We start from the raw sequence: 16,103 nt of genomic DNA on the forward strand, positions 1-16,103 counted from the left end.
CCTGACCTCACAGAGCGCCCAGCGGTCGCTCTTTGTCTGACGTGGCCGCACATCGGGCCGCATTACGTCACACTTCCTGTTCCCTTTGACAAAAGGGAGAACACCATAAGACTCACACCACAAGACCCCATAACTCAGTTTTGTCTCGTGTGCAGACGGCACAGAGTATTTTATGTGTGTGTGTGTGTGTGTGTGTGTGGGTGGGTGGGTAGGTGTGTGTGTGTGTGTGTGTGTTCCATTACAATTCACAAACCCTTTCAACATCACAAGTACTAAACTGTGTTGTCTAGTTATCTTTAGGCACTGCAGGACACAGCAACCAAAACTAAATTTACAAAAAATTAATTGCAAAATGAAGAGCATAGACGGCCAACATAAATAGACAATAACTAGTATCACTGGTCCTAAAGCTGTGACTTTGACCAAATTATTATAAAAAGGATGAAATGAACAAAATATAAAACCTAGTTTAAAAGCAATTCTCAACAGAGCTCTCCCGAACTGCTCCAGTGTATTTTATCTGAAGCGTTAGTTCACAACTTCTTGTTCAGAAATGTAGGTGGAATCTATGGTCTATGGAACAGAGTGGATATTTTTCTAGAGCGTTAACTGTGCCAATCAGAAGACGATAGAAAATATGGATTTATTATCTGAAATAGAGCTTGGCAATATGAAACAATATATATAAAACATTTTTATATGTCGGTTGCCACAAGTTGGCCCCCACTTAAGACATATTTGGAGTGCAGGCATTCTGTTGTCATGAAAGCAAAGTTCACACGACATGAGTGATTGGCAACAGGGATCACGCACTGCTAGATCCGTCACCGGGAGGATTCCCGATGAGGTCCCCGTCCTGCGTTTTGTCGCTAAAACACGTGAGAACTGAAACCAGCGTAGCGCCGGCGTGCTTGTAGAAGTTGTGGTTGGTACACGTGTTCACAAGCCTTTGCTATTGTCCCCTGAGTAGATCAGTCACCGTGCCACGTGTTAAGTCCATCGATGTAAACACCAAAACACCCATCACCGAATCCCATCATCAGTGGGGACAGCAGTTTGCACTCATCCACTCTCGCTAACCAGTGACTCACACACGCACAGACGACGCGTTAGAAGGTGTTGAGGGAGTCGAACGTCTAGAAATATATACAAATGAAATGCTTGATCGTGTCTGCAGTGATGGATGCTTTTGGTGACTACCAGGTTAGTTTAATGCATTGAGACGCACTTCCTGTTTGTTATTTAGACGAAGCAGTGTACGTTGGCTCTGAGGTATAAAACCAAACACAGGTGGACGGCATGAGTGAGTCAAAGAGAGTGAAATTCTCCTGGTGACCCTAAAGAACAAAATGAAAATGTGACTCTACCCTCTAATATTGTTCAACAGTTTGCGAACAATCAGTCTTCACCGATTACTCCCCTGTGTTCCATGCAATGACGTCATGGTACTGCAGAGTCCGTTTACCCCGTAGTGATGGTGTTCAAGCCTGATGAAACCCGGAGACATTGCTTTGCACTCCGATGGCCCATGATTGACGATTTCATCATAAAGTTTGAAGTTGGGTCTCACAAACTCCTGCGCTTCCAGCCCATAATCAATGGCGAGGAGGTTAATTCTCATTTTGTTTTGACTGTATTAATCTTTTTGACATCATATTCCTGTCAGGTGTTTTCTGTCAGGCTGGAGGGAACATTATTTTTGACATAACGAGTCATTAGATGATGAAGTATCCGCCCGGCTGACCTTATGTCTTAAGCCATGCTAGCAGCGTGGCTTTACGGTGGGCTAGAGTGTGTACAGTAATACCCTGCATGAATAAAAGTGGTTGTTTTATTTATTTTTTGTCTGCAGCATGACTGTGGCAATGAGGTCCCAGGCCAAGTGGGAGGTGATGGACAGGACGGATGTTTTCTACGCTGGTGTCGCTCTCATGGTGCTGGGCACTGTGCTGGTGGTTGGCAGCTTCCTGGCTCTGGGATTCACTGGAACCTTCCTTGGTGGGTAACAAATAAAGTGTCAAATGTTAAAGGGGCAGTCCACTGATTTTACATGTCAACATATTTTTTTTTTTGTCACTGGAAGTAGTATTCACTTGTTGTTTAATGACATCTAGAGTCATCCCAGCTGTGAGGAGAATTGCACCATGGGAAATGTAGGATCTAGTGTTGGAGCTTGACCCACACTTGGGACTTAAAGTCAATACATCTTGGCCTCTGCTGCTTACATTTTTCTTTTGTATACTTTCTTATGCCAGTTAAAGTACCTTTCTTGAAAAGGTTTTTGTTTACAGTCAGCTTCTTACTGGGAGCTAAGGGAGGGGATCCTACATTAATAACATTGTCTTTGACCAAAGATGGATCAGTTTTAGTTATTTTACTGAAGAGAATCTTTTGAGAAATGTTATATATGCAGCTCAATATCACAAATCACAAATTTGCCTGAGAACGCTTTGCAATCCGTACATCCGTTGTGCAAAAAAAGGAAGAAAAGTCAAGGAGAGCAACTGAGGAGGGATCCCTCTCCCAGGATGGGTAACAGTGCAAAATGATGTCATGTGTACAGAATGAATAACACCATAACGTTACAAAATCCATATGATAAAAATTCTATAAATACTGAGAGTGGTAAAAGCAGTAGTAGCACTAATAATGGCAGAAATAGTAATAGAAAAAGTATTACTGCTGATGATAACTGTAGCAGTGGTGGATGTAATAAAAGTTAAGTTAAGAAGAAAAACATCACCCGTCAGCCCTTTAATCGTCGATGCACCGATTGCCAATCGGCACACAAGCCTCTTAGCCTTGTTGTTGTCTTTATTACAACCCTCCATTTGTTTTCTACAATATTCTGTGACCTGTATCCAATTAATGTATCTGTACTATTTAATAAATTGGCAATTAGGGATCATATGGGGATACAGGAGAAAATAAATATGCCCACATGTGTTATAGCCCAACGAGGACGTATAAATGCACTTACGACGTGTGACTTCAGACATGTCTGCCAATTTACAGAGCGTGGCTCATTCCTATGCATGTAAACAAACACTTCCATGTCCTCGCATACAGAACATGCAAATATGTTCACATCTGGCTCTGAAGGCAAACATGATTGTTTTCATTTGTTTTGTCGCCATCCAGATAATGATTCAGATGAGCACGTGTGTGACAGTATCGCCGTTATGACCGTTTGGCAAGCTCTGGTTTCTAGGTCAGTCATTTCTGTGAGTCATCGCCAAGATCCAGACGGTCTCTCAGCTCCGGCGCCGTCTTTGTCCGTCACTGTATGTAAATGGCTTTAACTAACTAACTAACTGTGTATCCACTTTGGCGACATTAAGATTTGCAAGCTTAAGCACTTAGCCAGGTCAGTTGGCCAGCTGTCTATAATATTTATATGTGTAAATGTAATGTACAATTGCAGCAAGTGTTTCCTTTAGGTGGCTCTCGCAGTGATATGGAAAACCATTCAAATTGTATTTTTTTTTCTAGATCTGGGCACAAAGATGATCAATTGCAGGTGTTGTTTGACAGGTGAAGATTTGACACTGCTGGGTTGTTTTGCTCGTTAGCTTAACAGTATCGGTTACCGATACGCCTTTTCCAATATGATGATCTACAAATTACATCACATATTTAGTCACTCATTTGACTTTTGAACACATTTTACGTGACTCTGGTGGTGTGTCTGTGTCTGCTTCTATGTAAGATGATTTTTAGTTTCCTTTCCCATTCCTCCTCCCGTGATGACCCACAAACATAAACTCAAACAAACATAAACTCAAACAAACTAGAGGCTCCAGCCTGTGGGTGTGTGTTTGTAATTAGATTCGTGTTATTTACTCCGTTTTAAGCCCCTCACTGTGACCTGCTGATTCAACCTGATGGCACAGGGTTAGAAACAAAGATCCAAGCACAATCAAATCACACCGACAGTGTTTACGTATTAGCCAGCCGGCCCAGGGTGCAAACTCCGATCACGCACTACCGATCACAGACCCACTTCTCCAACCTCGGGCTACCGCTGTGCTTTCACGACTCTTCAGCAAATCCAGGTTGCCATTGTTTGCAGCCACAATGAAACATTGGGAAAAATGTGTTGTGCTTTCAAATGAATTGGAAATGAATTGAATTGGCAAAGCCAATAGTTGCTTTGAGGTCAAAAGTCAGGTTAGCGTATTGTTATGCTAGTTTTCGATTCCAAACCAAACCCATTTGTTTCTATAATCTATTTTATTCTCCCCCACCTGTGGTGCTGAAATGAGCATACATAATAAAAATTGTTATACAACTTGGGCATTACCAGAGAACAGGGCCAGCAGCACCCCATGCGTAATTGTGTGTGTGTGTGTGTGTGTGTGTGTGTGTGTGTGTGTGTGTGTGTGTGTGTGTGTGTGTGTGTGTGTGTGTGTGTGTGTGTGTGTGTGTGTGTGTGTGTGTGTGTGTGTGTGTGTGTGTGTGTGTGTGGATCACAATGAGAGCTGATCTGTTGTGTGAGACATGCGAGTGAGAAACACTTCTGACACACTTTCCAGTCAGCAGCACATTACATAAGTTGACACTTGCTCTCCATGAGAAACACTGACTCAGAGGCCTAATCATGTTTCCTCTTTCAAAAAAATAAAAATGACATAACATGATTATAATGTATATTTCCTCACACAAAAAGTTAATATGTTTAATATTTTCTTGCAAATTTAACGACCATTGCACCTCTCGAGAGGTTTCCTGACCACCGGCAAGTGTCTGCTGGGATTGGCATCAGCGACTGGAGAAGCCAGTAAAAAGTGACAGGTTTTAGTCATGAATTGGTGTGTTTTTGTCAAATATCATCTCAACCAGTTACATCATTAACCCACTGTGAATGTGTCTGTTATGGTTTTCCAGGTGATTACTTTGGCATCCTGATGGATGAGAAGGTGACGGGCTTTCCCTTCAACATCACGGAGAACCCGATGTACTGGGGCAGCACTGCCAACTACCTCGGCCTGGCACTTATGTAAGTGTGTGTGTGTGTGTGTGACTGGAAATGAGTAGAGGTCTAACACATCACAACAACTTCTCTCTACCAGGTTTGTCATTCACCATAACCGAAGGTTCAACTAAAGGAAAGTGTCTTGCCGCCTGCTGACGTGCGGTCATGCAGAATGGCATTGGTACTGAGCTGCGACCTGCAAACAGAAGAGGGAATGTTGTTTTCTGCAAGTTGCAAATCACTTCTGTCTTTTAAAAAGTTGGGGAGGTTAAAACCTTCACGCGTGTCTCTATGACAACTGTGACCAATTCTCTCGGAGGCCGGGGTGCGTAGTTGCTATGCAAGCGCTCCAGGGCTGTCGAGCAAAGCTATGAGGCTCCCGTTTTCCCTCTGCACGGACTCCAATGCCAAATTATACCTTCTCTGTCGGCCCTTTTGTTGTGACTGTTTTGCCTCGCTTTCTCTCTGCACTGTCAGCCGTGTGTCCTCTGCACTGCAAGTGATCGAACCAGAAAATTGCGGCAAGTTGTTGTGCTCAGGATCCACAGTAACACAAAAAAGCCAGCGTGCTGACACAAACGTCCTTAATGTAGACACTGGCTGTTTTCTTCTTTCAATATTGATCAAAGGAAGAGGGTATCAACATACCTCATGTTGCACTTCAACTTATTTTTATTTATTTATTTCATTTTGATTCAAATTGGACTCCTTAAATATGTCTTTTGTCTCCTCCCCTTTTCTTTGCTGATCCGAAAAATGATCCGAACCGTGACTCAAAAACCGCGATACGAACCGAACCCTGAGTTTTGTGATCCGTTGCGCCACTAGTTGTCACGTTGGAGTTACTTCATGCGTGTTGACTTCAAACCGTTCTCATCAATACACTTTACACTGACAATAGATCGCTTGTATGTGAAAGTTAGTCCATCTCTGTCTCTGCACACCAGAGTTCCTCATTCGTACACTCGTGACATAGTTACAGAGAGTCAACCTGGGACCTGAGCAGGACCCGGTCCAAGATAATATGTTTCGTCTGGATAGGGTCCCGTACTATTGTACGGGTTTTCGATATACCTGAGTGGGTCTTATGTCGACTTACTGCAATGATTTTAGACAAATTGAATGTTGTGTATATTGTTTATTTTAACTGTGATTTGTATACATTTGCCACACTGTGATGTAGAGGAAAAACACTTCTTATCTTGATATTGACCTCAGCCCTATCGCCTGGCATTGGCAGTGACTGGCTGCAGAGGAAAACGTGTGGAGTTCTACCGCCGTCTGTAAATGTGTACCCAGATGTGTAAATGTGTAAAATAATCTGTAAACGCGTTCCCACATTTCTGAAGTCGGCAAGTAAACTTCTCAGTTGGCCGTGTTTTGCTAGAGTTTTGCCATCAGCATCATCTGTGAACGTGTGTGAGCGTCTGGTTCAGTGTGTGTGTGTGTGTGTGTGTGTGTGGACCTTATGCCCTCAATCCTCAAGAACTCCTCCCAGGTTTTTCACTATCCAACAACAACCAGCTCTACTAATGTCATCCTTCAAGACAACCACAGAGAAAAGCACATGACCTACATATGCAGGCCACATCATGAAGGTCTCGCCTCCAGTGGGCATCCCGTACATGCAAGTGTTTTCAGTGCTCAGCTCTGCTACGGCCTTTTTCTTTTTAAATCTGATTTTGCACACTTTGTGCCCAAGAAGGGAACTTACTTTTGGTGCGGTGGTCAACAAGCACTGACTGTTGTCCTGTCTGATTGAGCAAATAAATATTGTTTTGTTTTTTTGGTCCCCATCTGCTCAATGTCCTTGTCCAAATACATAGTTTTCCATGCCAGCACGGGAGATCTGCAGCCTGACGGCACATATGGAAACACACACGGTGCATCGTCATGTGCATAGATTCGGGCACGTGTGAACTACATGGATGCACAGAATGGAAAATATGTCGCATCACGATTCTAATATTAGCATTCATTATTCAGATGCGTGTCAACTTGCACCGAACCCAAAAGCTGTTCTCTCCGTAAATCATTAGATAGCGAGTCATGTAACAGTGAGACTTTAAAAAGACGTCCTTATCCACCGCGTAAAGAGGAAACCAAAGGGCTGACGTACAAGAAGATTGGTGTCACCCTTACCTCTTTTTCCTGGAGCTGTCGAAGTCGCGGGTACATTGAATCAGAAGAAAAGAGGAAACTGGCAATCATGTCTTGCTCAGGGGACCGCTGTGTTTCTCTGATGGGAATTACGAACCAATTTGGCACAAGCAAGTCAGCTGACGATCTGACCACTTTTGGGTTCGTCATGAGTAGTTATGTTATATGGGTACTATTATATACACAATGCTATTTTCTGCGGCTCCTTTGCGCTTCAAAAAGGTGAAAAGGCAGAAGGAATTGTAAGAGGTAATCTTTGGAAACCGCAGGTAGTGTGGAACCGTTCATCCCTTCACATTTGTTGGCCTGGTTCCTGGTTGTCCTCCGGGGAGAGAAGGATTGTATGTATGTCAGTTCCTCACGGTCAAATGGATCCGGGGGAATCGCGTGTCGACTTGCTGCGAAGGAATGACCTTAAAGTTAGTTTGTTCAGGAAATTATTTGCTTCCTTTTTTAAAAGAACCTACTTTGAAATTGGGGGAATATGCATCAAGTAAAAGGCTCGAGTCCAAGTGAGGACACGAGTCGTTGGTGTTTATGTCCACATCGAGTTGCAAGACTTTTTTTTTGATTTTTGTCATCAAATTTGTCCTTTTTGATTTTACGAAGTCGGACAGAAAGCATCAGCTCGAAACGTCACTTGTGTAAGTGCGAATACATTTCGCCGAAGAGAGCAACAGCGTGTGCAGACGTCCCTTCTTTTTTTTAGAAATTCAACGTACAAGTTGTTATTGAACCATAGGAAGAAATTCACAGTTGGAAGAACATCCTGTGGCATCCTGAGGCTGTTGCCTCCATCGCTGCCGGCCTATGTAGGTCAGGGTGGACAGTTGCATGAGCCTCATCAGCCAATCAAGTTCAGCAGGCAGTGACAGTGGGATTGTTTTATTGACTAGGTTTCTTTCTTCCCCTTTATATCAGAGTTGAAAATGGTAAAGCTCCAAAAGGACGAGAAATTGAACCGGAGCACACATGGCGTGTATATTGATAATTATGTGTCGACAGAGATCAGCGATAATAGAGATCATAGCCTTCTGCTACTCGCACCTCTGCGCCACACGAGAGTGCGTTCTCTTTTGTTAATAATGTCCACCGCATGACTCGTACTGTGCGCTCTGAATGAAAGTGTTCCTCTATGATTTGTATCGGGTTCTTTCTCGGCAAAATGAGTCACTGTGCCACATTCTGATCAGGTGAATGTAGAGCAGTGTATTTATCATTGTCCATAAGGATGATCTACATGAGGAAAACTGATTTTAAACGTTTGTTTTTTCATCATTACTTGTTTTCTATATACAAAGTTGACTTCACAATTTACTCTATTTATCATTGATTGTGGTATATTTTGAAATTGTGGGGGGAAATGTTTTTGGGTGGCCACAACGATAACGATTTTATAATCTTGTGTAGATGTGCTGTCTTTGTTGCGTCGCTCTCTCTCTATGCATTCATCAGTACGCACTTCACATCAGTCGGAGAGCGCTGAGAAGTGGCTCACATCTCCATCACACGGTGTGTTCCTAACCCAGCCGTCTCCCTCTTTCCCCTCTCACGCTCTGTCTCCAGTGGTGCCAGTCCTGTTGGTCTCGTCCTGACCGCCATAGTCGCCGTGTTTTACGCGGCGGCGATACGATTTGAGGGGTAAGTCTTCAAATGCATTTATTATTGCACCACAATATGCACCGAAGGCGCCGTGGAATTGGACCAATCAGCCCACTATCAGACATGATGGCGGATGCACATGTCTTTCAATTTGGATCATTTTTAGACCCTCGACACAGTTAGGTCCAGAACGTCCTCCTCCTCCTCCGCCTCCTCGTCGAGTACGAGATTAGCCACACACACATAGGACAGTTATGAGCGACCTACTTCTCGACATGGGTCCGCACAGTGTCGGAAGCATGCATTTCTACAAATGTCTCCCATTAAACCCCAGTGTGAATTAGAGCACAATTAAGAACATTCATTGCATTAAAACATTTTTAAAAAAAATTTTAAAAACAGTGGAAGAAATAAAATACAGTAGTAAAATGCAGGAATGCAGGAAATTGATTAATATATTAATTGAATGTGGTTAAATTAAAGGCAAGGCAAGTTTGTTTGTAGAAGGTAAGGCAGGTGCCAGATGTTATTACCTCACACTGTGCCTGGGAGAAGATTCATACGATGCTCTATTCATCTTCTGCCTCGGGCAGAGACTCTGAACGCTCTCATTTAGTTGAACTCTTCAAGGCTAGCGAAGCGACGTGAGTGAAATGGGTGAAAGCGGCAATGTCAGCGATGCAGCCACCGCACTGCGAATGGAAATCAGTGTCTATTGAGTCCGGACAATGGCTCTCAGCCTTTCTCGAGCTCACAATCCCCCGCGAGGCAGAGTGAGACGCAGCGGTGAAAGCTGACACCAAACAATGACTTTTATTCTCCGATTGCTTAAACAGACGCAGAATTAGTGGCATCTTGATTGAAACAGCTGGCTACAGTTTATTTATTGATTTTGTGGTTCAGTCTTTTGCTTCCAACGGCGTTTTAATCCAGCGTTGGGACGTTTCCGAAAGTTGTCATTCAAACATCCAGCTTGAATTGTGATCCTGTGGATGAGCTCGGGATATTTCTTTAATGTAGTTTTATTCGGGGTGACTAACTACACACAAGGAACCGAGCTGCTGTTCTTTGGTGCTGCTGCTTGTTTGATTTATGGGGTTCAGTGGCGTAAAACTGTCACGAGCATTCATGTGCCGAGTGGAGGAAGATGTGGAGACACAAGGCATCTTCCTATCATTCACACACACACACACACACACACATACATGCGCTCAGGCTCCCTCACGGTTCATCACACACACACACACACACACACACACACAAGCTATCCTGGCACAGAGTGGTACGGTGTTCAAGTCTCTGATTTATTGCCCCATTATATGTTTGTTCTGCTGTATTTACAGACCATTCACTGAACTGATCTATCAGGAGAGGAGTCAGCGCCGCAAGCATGAATAATCCCATCCCGCCCCGGCCGTTCGGGCTGAGGATTCCCTTCCTGTCGGACGGAAAAGAGGACAGACGGACATGGTTATGGCGTACTTGGAGGATGTCACGTTAAAGAAATAGTTTGATAATCTGAGGAACAATCTTAATTTATTTCTTGTTGAAGATTACATGAGAAGATTGATACCGCTTTTGAGGTACGTACGGAGCGAGAACTATAGCGGTGATTAGCTTAGCTTAGCTTAGCCGCGTGGCCACCATGAAGCTGCCAGGCAACTGCAACGGATGCTGCTGGGCAGAATGACAGACTGATGTCTGTCTGGAACCAGTTTCCAGACTTTACCTCCTCCCGGCTCGAGCGTCTTACTTGGTGTTGATCTTCTCATCTAACTCTTGGCAAGAAAGCAAATAAGGTTTTTTTTTCCAAGATGTCAAATTGTTCCTTTTAAAGCTGGATGTAGAGTAAAAACACACGTATTTCCTAAACATGTTTTTTCACTAGTTCATCACTGCCACACGTTCCCAATAATTCTCTTTTATACGTTGTGTAAAAACCCGACATGATGAGCATGTTTATTCAAAGATACTCTCCTGGATTCGATGGTTTACACACTGTTGTACAATGTGATAAATGAACCCTTTTTAAATGAGGAGCTATACCAATAACGGCTTCATACTGTACCTATGCAAACCATTCCGAACTGAACAACACACACTGCCTGTTGATGTGGGATACTTGTTGTGCAATAAAGGAGCGAGGTCTCTATTTGTGTCTCACGACGACTAATTGATGCACTTATGGCAGCGTTTTGGCAGATGCACCTCTTTCAGGCAGATGTTGGGGCATCGTGCATTCATTTCTCTGAGTCGGGGATAATCGGACGGTAGTATCTCTCTTCATGATTGCAGCACTCGGTGCTTATGCAGCCCCTCCGATACATGACACATTTGAGTGGTTTGTGATAAAAGGCCTGTTTGTTCATCATCTTTAAACGGCATATCGATATTTGCTCCTCCTCCCATACTCTTCAATTGTAGCCTGTGCAGCAGACAAATTCAACGCGTTTCTCGTTTCAGTGCAATATTCACTCTCGTTCAACTTTGACTGTGCAGTCAAAACAATCTGGACGTAAGGAGCAATCTTTATCTGCTTGGGAGTTTTCAAGCACATTTTGTCATTATTGTATCACTCTGGTACACTGGCCATAGTCGGGTGTATAGTAAGAAATAATAACTACAAAATACCTCACTTTCTTGGCATTTGAACACTGCCTCAATGTGAATGGCGCTTTGCGAGTCTACTTTCAGTCTCTGATCTGCACCGATCATGTTCAATCTTGGCCTGAAGAGCAGCAATTCCAGCAAGTGGTGTCTAACACACCTCTGATCTTTCAGTCGCAGCGACTAGCTACTTGCGTCGGAGACGAGAGCAGCACAGAGAGCCTGGAACACACTTCTGTCGACCGACTTCTGTCAGAGACCAATGTCTCAGTCGTGGTATAAGACCGCTCAGTCTAGAATTTAAAGCAACAACAGAGAACACTTGATTCATCTCATGTCCCTGCCCTATGGGGTCAGATCAGTCTCAATAATTGCAAATGCGACAGAAAGACTCACAAATGCAAACAGAACAATTCCAAAGGTGTCCAAGATGGTCTGAACCCTTCGCTGCGTCTAATGATGCGATAGCACACAGTGTTTGAGATAGTTGTGCAGACATTTAGTGCGGAAGATGTGAGAGGTGGAAGAAGAAAGAGGAAAAGAAGAGCGTCGGAGGAGCCTCTGACAATGCTGTGTGTCTGAACACCTGGAGTTGTGCAACACAGCGCTAACTACTCAGAGAGAAGCAGTAATTATTTACAAGTGCCCAAGCCAGCTTGCACTTCCGCCAGACAACCCTTGTGACGCTCACCGAAGCTTGTCGTTGTCAGTGTTTAAACACACTGTTCTCCCACACAAGAACACACATTATTCCTCTTGCTCTGCAGGTGCCCCCGAGCGCCACTCGGGGGCACGACGACCCTCACGACACCCCTCCATTACGGCTCTGTTTCCTGTTTCCTGTTTGCTGTCGTTCAGGATGTTGATTAACAGCTGATGAGCCACACCTGAGCCTGTGGTGACGGCGATAAAGACACACCATCTGAACGTGGATCTCGAGCGCCACTCCTCTGACACGGCTGCTGATTTGTTTTGTTCGTTTAGTTTGTGTTCTTTAAATAAATGTGTATTTATTACTGTTACACTTGTCTTTATGTTGCAGCCTTTGAGCTGGGTTGTAACGGGTGTCATTAAACTATTGCAGACATCATTAAAAGAGCCCCAGTCAAACCTCAAAGAACAACAATGATGTAGCAAACACAATGTAAATATTGCATTCATAGTAATCCCATGTATTAATATGAGGAAGGTTACAGTCCCCCCATCGCTCCACAAAGGTCTTGTTTTTTGTCTGCCAACATGTTTCATCTCTTCGGTGGAGCGAAAGCCTGAGTGATGTTTCATCATTCATTCACTGAGTCAGTTTTCCTTGCACTTTGCCACATTTAGCTTTTAACGCCTGCCTCATCAACCAGACTTCCACTGCCACTCCCGAATGCTGCTGTCTGTTCGGGGGCATTCTCCCTCGGTGAGATTTTTTTACCCATTTACAGCAGTCGTATGCACTCTTTAAAGCCATTGATGATAAAACGCAAAAAAATCATTTGGGAAAGACATAATAGCCGAGGAAACAAATCATCCTGGGGAGCCTCCATCCCACTAATTGTGGTCCAACTGTCTTACCTCGGAGAACCATAACACAACAAATGTAGAGGAAGACTTATTTGTACTCCTGCCATCTAAAAAGAAGTAAAAATAGTCTGATGTTGCTATTTTTAATTTACATTATATGGGTTCAAATATCTTTGTTGTTTCTCAAATCTGCTCCATTTTAATCCGCCATAATAATACCGGCTGCTCTCACTGCAGATCAAGGATTCCCCACAATGCCAATTAAATGTGGTCATCAATTGTCCGAATTGAATAGGTTAACCGCCTCCTCCCATTCACTTTACACAAACGTCATTCAGTTTTATGAAGGGCTACTGAACCACCTCCATACAGGACACACATCTTTTTTTAATTTTCAGTTTAATTCATTCATCACAGATAGATGATTTATGGCATTTGCCAGCTGTAATTTAAAAAGAAAACATCTCTTGAAGGTAGTCCACTAAACAAAGAGATGGAAACTGCTTATATTCTGACCCCAACCCACAAAGCCACTCCACTAAGAGTCTTTTTCCACAGGTAAGTCGTGCCGTCCTCGTCTGCATTTGTACCCAGAGTGCCCCCTTCGGGTCACTTTGGCAACTGCAGCATCTCAAGCCCGCAGTCGCTCCGCTGAACGCGGCAGCAGCCTCCTTTCCTTCTGCCTGGCGACACGTCCGCTGCAGCAGGAACTGAGGATGTGAATTAATGGGACTTTGTATGCAACAGGATACACAGCTGAAGCCTAAAGATGTACTCACTGCATTGTTTTCCAAGCGTGAGGATACAACTGAAAACAATGTGTGTTCAATGCTGCGTCTTCAAATAGAAATAAAAATATAATAACCACACTTTAAAAAATGACTGTCTAGCAACATATTTGCTCGTTGTGGAATAACTCACTTCCTCTGCCGAGGTTTTGTATTCTGAAGAAATGTCCAAGAGTTCAACCTGATTTTCAACAATGTGCCAAACCGGGTTAAACACCGGAAGATGCGTTGATTATTGACTTGACCAAGCTCCGTGGAAGTTAGAACTTCCCAGCGCTGCCGTTTATCCTTACTAAAATAAATGGACAAACTGACGCACCAGTGAGAGATTGGTCCGCTTTTCCTAGCGCTCAATCAGGCCCCGAGTTCCTGCTCAATGAGCTGTGACGCTGGGGAAGGAGGAGGAGGAGGAGCGCTCCGCCGCGCGCTTAAATACGCGGCTCCAGTCCGGATTGTACACAGAAACTCCACAGCAGAGCAACCGAGAGCATCTCCGCTGACCAATAAAGGCTGATCTTCCGTCTTTTACGCACACAGCCCAGAGAGAGTTCCTCGCTCTAAGATATAATCATGATTAAGAAGATGTCACCCTCCGAGAGCGATTACGACATCCCAGCAAAGAACTGCTACAGGATGGTGATTTTGGGATCCACCAAAGTTGGGAAGACTGCCATCGTGTCCCGATTCCTGAACGGGAGGTTCGACGAGCAGTACACGCCGACCATCGAGGACTTTCACAGAAAACTGTACAGCATCAAGGGAGACGTCTACCAGCTGGACCTACTGGATACATCGGGGAACCACCCTTTCCCCGCCATGAGGAGACTGTCCATACTGACAGGTACTTATCCACATTTGTTGCTTCATGTTTTTTGCAAGAAGAATAGTTGTAGAGAATCAGAAAGAAAATGCAAAAGTGCACTGTGCGCCTTGAGCGCATGGATGCAGCGCAAATTGTGTTTAGAACACTTTGCATATATCAAAAGCAGAGCAAGTTAACCAACTATTCCTTCTCTTCCCCCCTCCAGGTGACGTGTTCATCCTTGTCTTCAGCCTGGACAACCGAGACTCCTTCCAGGAGGTGCAGCGGCTCAAGCGGCAGATCTTCGAGACCAAGTCGTGCCTTAAAAATAAGATCAAAGAGAACATCGACGTGCCTCTGGTCATCTGCGGCAACAAGTGCGACCGAGATTTTCACCGGGAGGTGCAGCAGGAGGAGATCGATCAGCTGGTGGCCGGGGACGATAAGTGCGCGTACTATGAGATCTCCGCCAAGCGCAACGAGAACGTGGATAAGATGTTTCAGACTCTGTTTACCTTGGCCAAGCTGCCTCACGAGATGAGCCCCGACCTGCACCGCAAGGTCTCCGTGCAGTACTGCGACATGCTGCAGAGAAAGTCTGTGAAAAACAAGAAGATGAAGGACATTGGGGAAGCGTTCGGTATGGTCACTCCGTGCGCACGGAGACCCAGCGTGCACAGCGACCTCATGTACATCAAGAAGAAGGCCATAGGCGACCAGGGCAAAGACAAAGATAGATGTGTGATCAGCTAAGCAGAGCAGCGGAGCACAAACTCAACGCAAATCTTTGGAAGTAAAGATGTAGGCAGCTTGAGAGGCGACCTGTGCGGCCCTCTGCGCTCAGACTGACACGGGAGGTGTGGAGACGCAAGGTCCGCCGCCGCTGCGCGCCGCGCGCTCTGGCGCAGCGCCGTCTCCGAGGACACTTGACTGGACAAACTTGAACTGCTAAAAGAAAAAGACATTTGAGAAAGTTTGCGTATTCCGTCAATCGGAGCCCAGCGCGTGGAGTGGCTTCATGCCTTGTGCACATCGATGCACATTCATGCGTAACATGTGTTTAGTTCACTTCATGCCTTTTACAGATGCCAGAGGGGAGAACAGAGACTCTTTGCTCCGGAGGTGCAATGTTTGGGGGGAAGAATTTTTTTTACATCTCATCATCTATTTTATAATGGCTTATACACTTGAATGTTTCGTTGCACTCTAAAGTGTTTTTTTTTTAAATGTGAATGTATATTTATTGTTCATGTCAAGAAATTTTGATGTAATAAAAAATGAACCAAAACATATTTTATTTCCATTGTTTCTCATTTCTTCTCTCCTGACTTCATGTTCTACTGTTGACTTTCTCTCACACAACCCACATGCAGTGAACACACAGACACTGCTGCCCTGTTTTAACCCCTTAGGCACCCTGCATCGTGCACTCCTGCAGAACAAGCATCATTGGGCCAAATAATGGACATCTCTTAGCATCCAGAAACCTGTGTCTCGATGCTGGAAAACTGGTGCAGATATCTCAAATGTGCAGCCATATTGCAGAATATAACGAGATCAGAAAAGCTGAAAAGAATTCACAAAAAGAGAAAGAAAATACAGAGAAACCGGCTCAATTGTTCTGAGAAAGCAGGCCTTTCGTGGTTGTTTGAAATCA

At 44.3% G+C, this 16,103-nt stretch overlaps 2 protein-coding genes across 6 annotated transcripts in view; both read left to right on the forward strand.

Moving 5' to 3' along the window:
- pemt (phosphatidylethanolamine N-methyltransferase) overlaps positions 1–10,873 on the forward strand; it is a 31,437-nt gene extending 20,564 nt beyond the window's left edge. The window contains exons 4-8 of one of the 5 annotated variants that reach the window (XM_079294010.1): positions 1,853–1,998; positions 3,493–3,534; positions 4,888–4,999; positions 8,702–8,776; positions 10,081–10,873. In XM_079294010.1, the coding sequence (XP_079150136.1) occupies positions 1,853–1,998; positions 3,493–3,534; positions 4,888–4,999; positions 8,702–8,776; positions 10,081–10,135 (430 nt within the window). In that variant the 3' untranslated portion in view covers positions 10,136–10,873. Of the gene's footprint in view, positions 1–1,852; positions 1,999–3,492; positions 3,535–4,887; positions 5,000–5,072; positions 5,401–8,701; positions 8,777–10,080 lie in introns of those variants that run through there. The other 4 variants (XM_079294012.1, XM_079294011.1, XM_079294013.1 and 1 more) reach the window with 4 other exon arrangements.
- Positions 10,874–14,127: 3,254 nt separating this feature from the next.
- LOC306795304 (dexamethasone-induced Ras-related protein 1-like) lies at positions 14,128–15,601 on the forward strand. Its single transcript, XM_079293778.1, has 2 exons — positions 14,128–14,485; positions 14,673–15,601. The coding sequence occupies exons 1-2, from the start codon at positions 14,215–14,217 to the stop codon at positions 15,197–15,199; spliced, it is 798 nt and encodes a 265-aa protein (XP_079149904.1). The 5' UTR covers positions 14,128–14,214; the 3' UTR covers positions 15,200–15,601.
- The last annotated feature ends 502 nt before the right edge of the window (positions 15,602–16,103 follow it).

This window comes from Melanostigma gelatinosum, assembly GCF_949748355.1.
Source record: "Melanostigma gelatinosum genome assembly, chromosome: 21".
NCBI classification, from domain to species: Eukaryota; Metazoa; Chordata; class Actinopteri; order Perciformes; family Zoarcidae; genus Melanostigma; species Melanostigma gelatinosum.

Coding starts and splice junctions, on each gene's coding strand:
- LOC306795304 (XM_079293778.1), top strand. CDS start 14,215: ATGATTAAGAAGATGTCACCCTCCGAGAGCGATTACGACATCCCAGCA. Junction 14,486..14,672: donor GAGACTGTCCATACTGACAG/GTACTTATCCAC, acceptor TCCCCCCTCCAG/GTGACGTGTTCATCCTTGTC.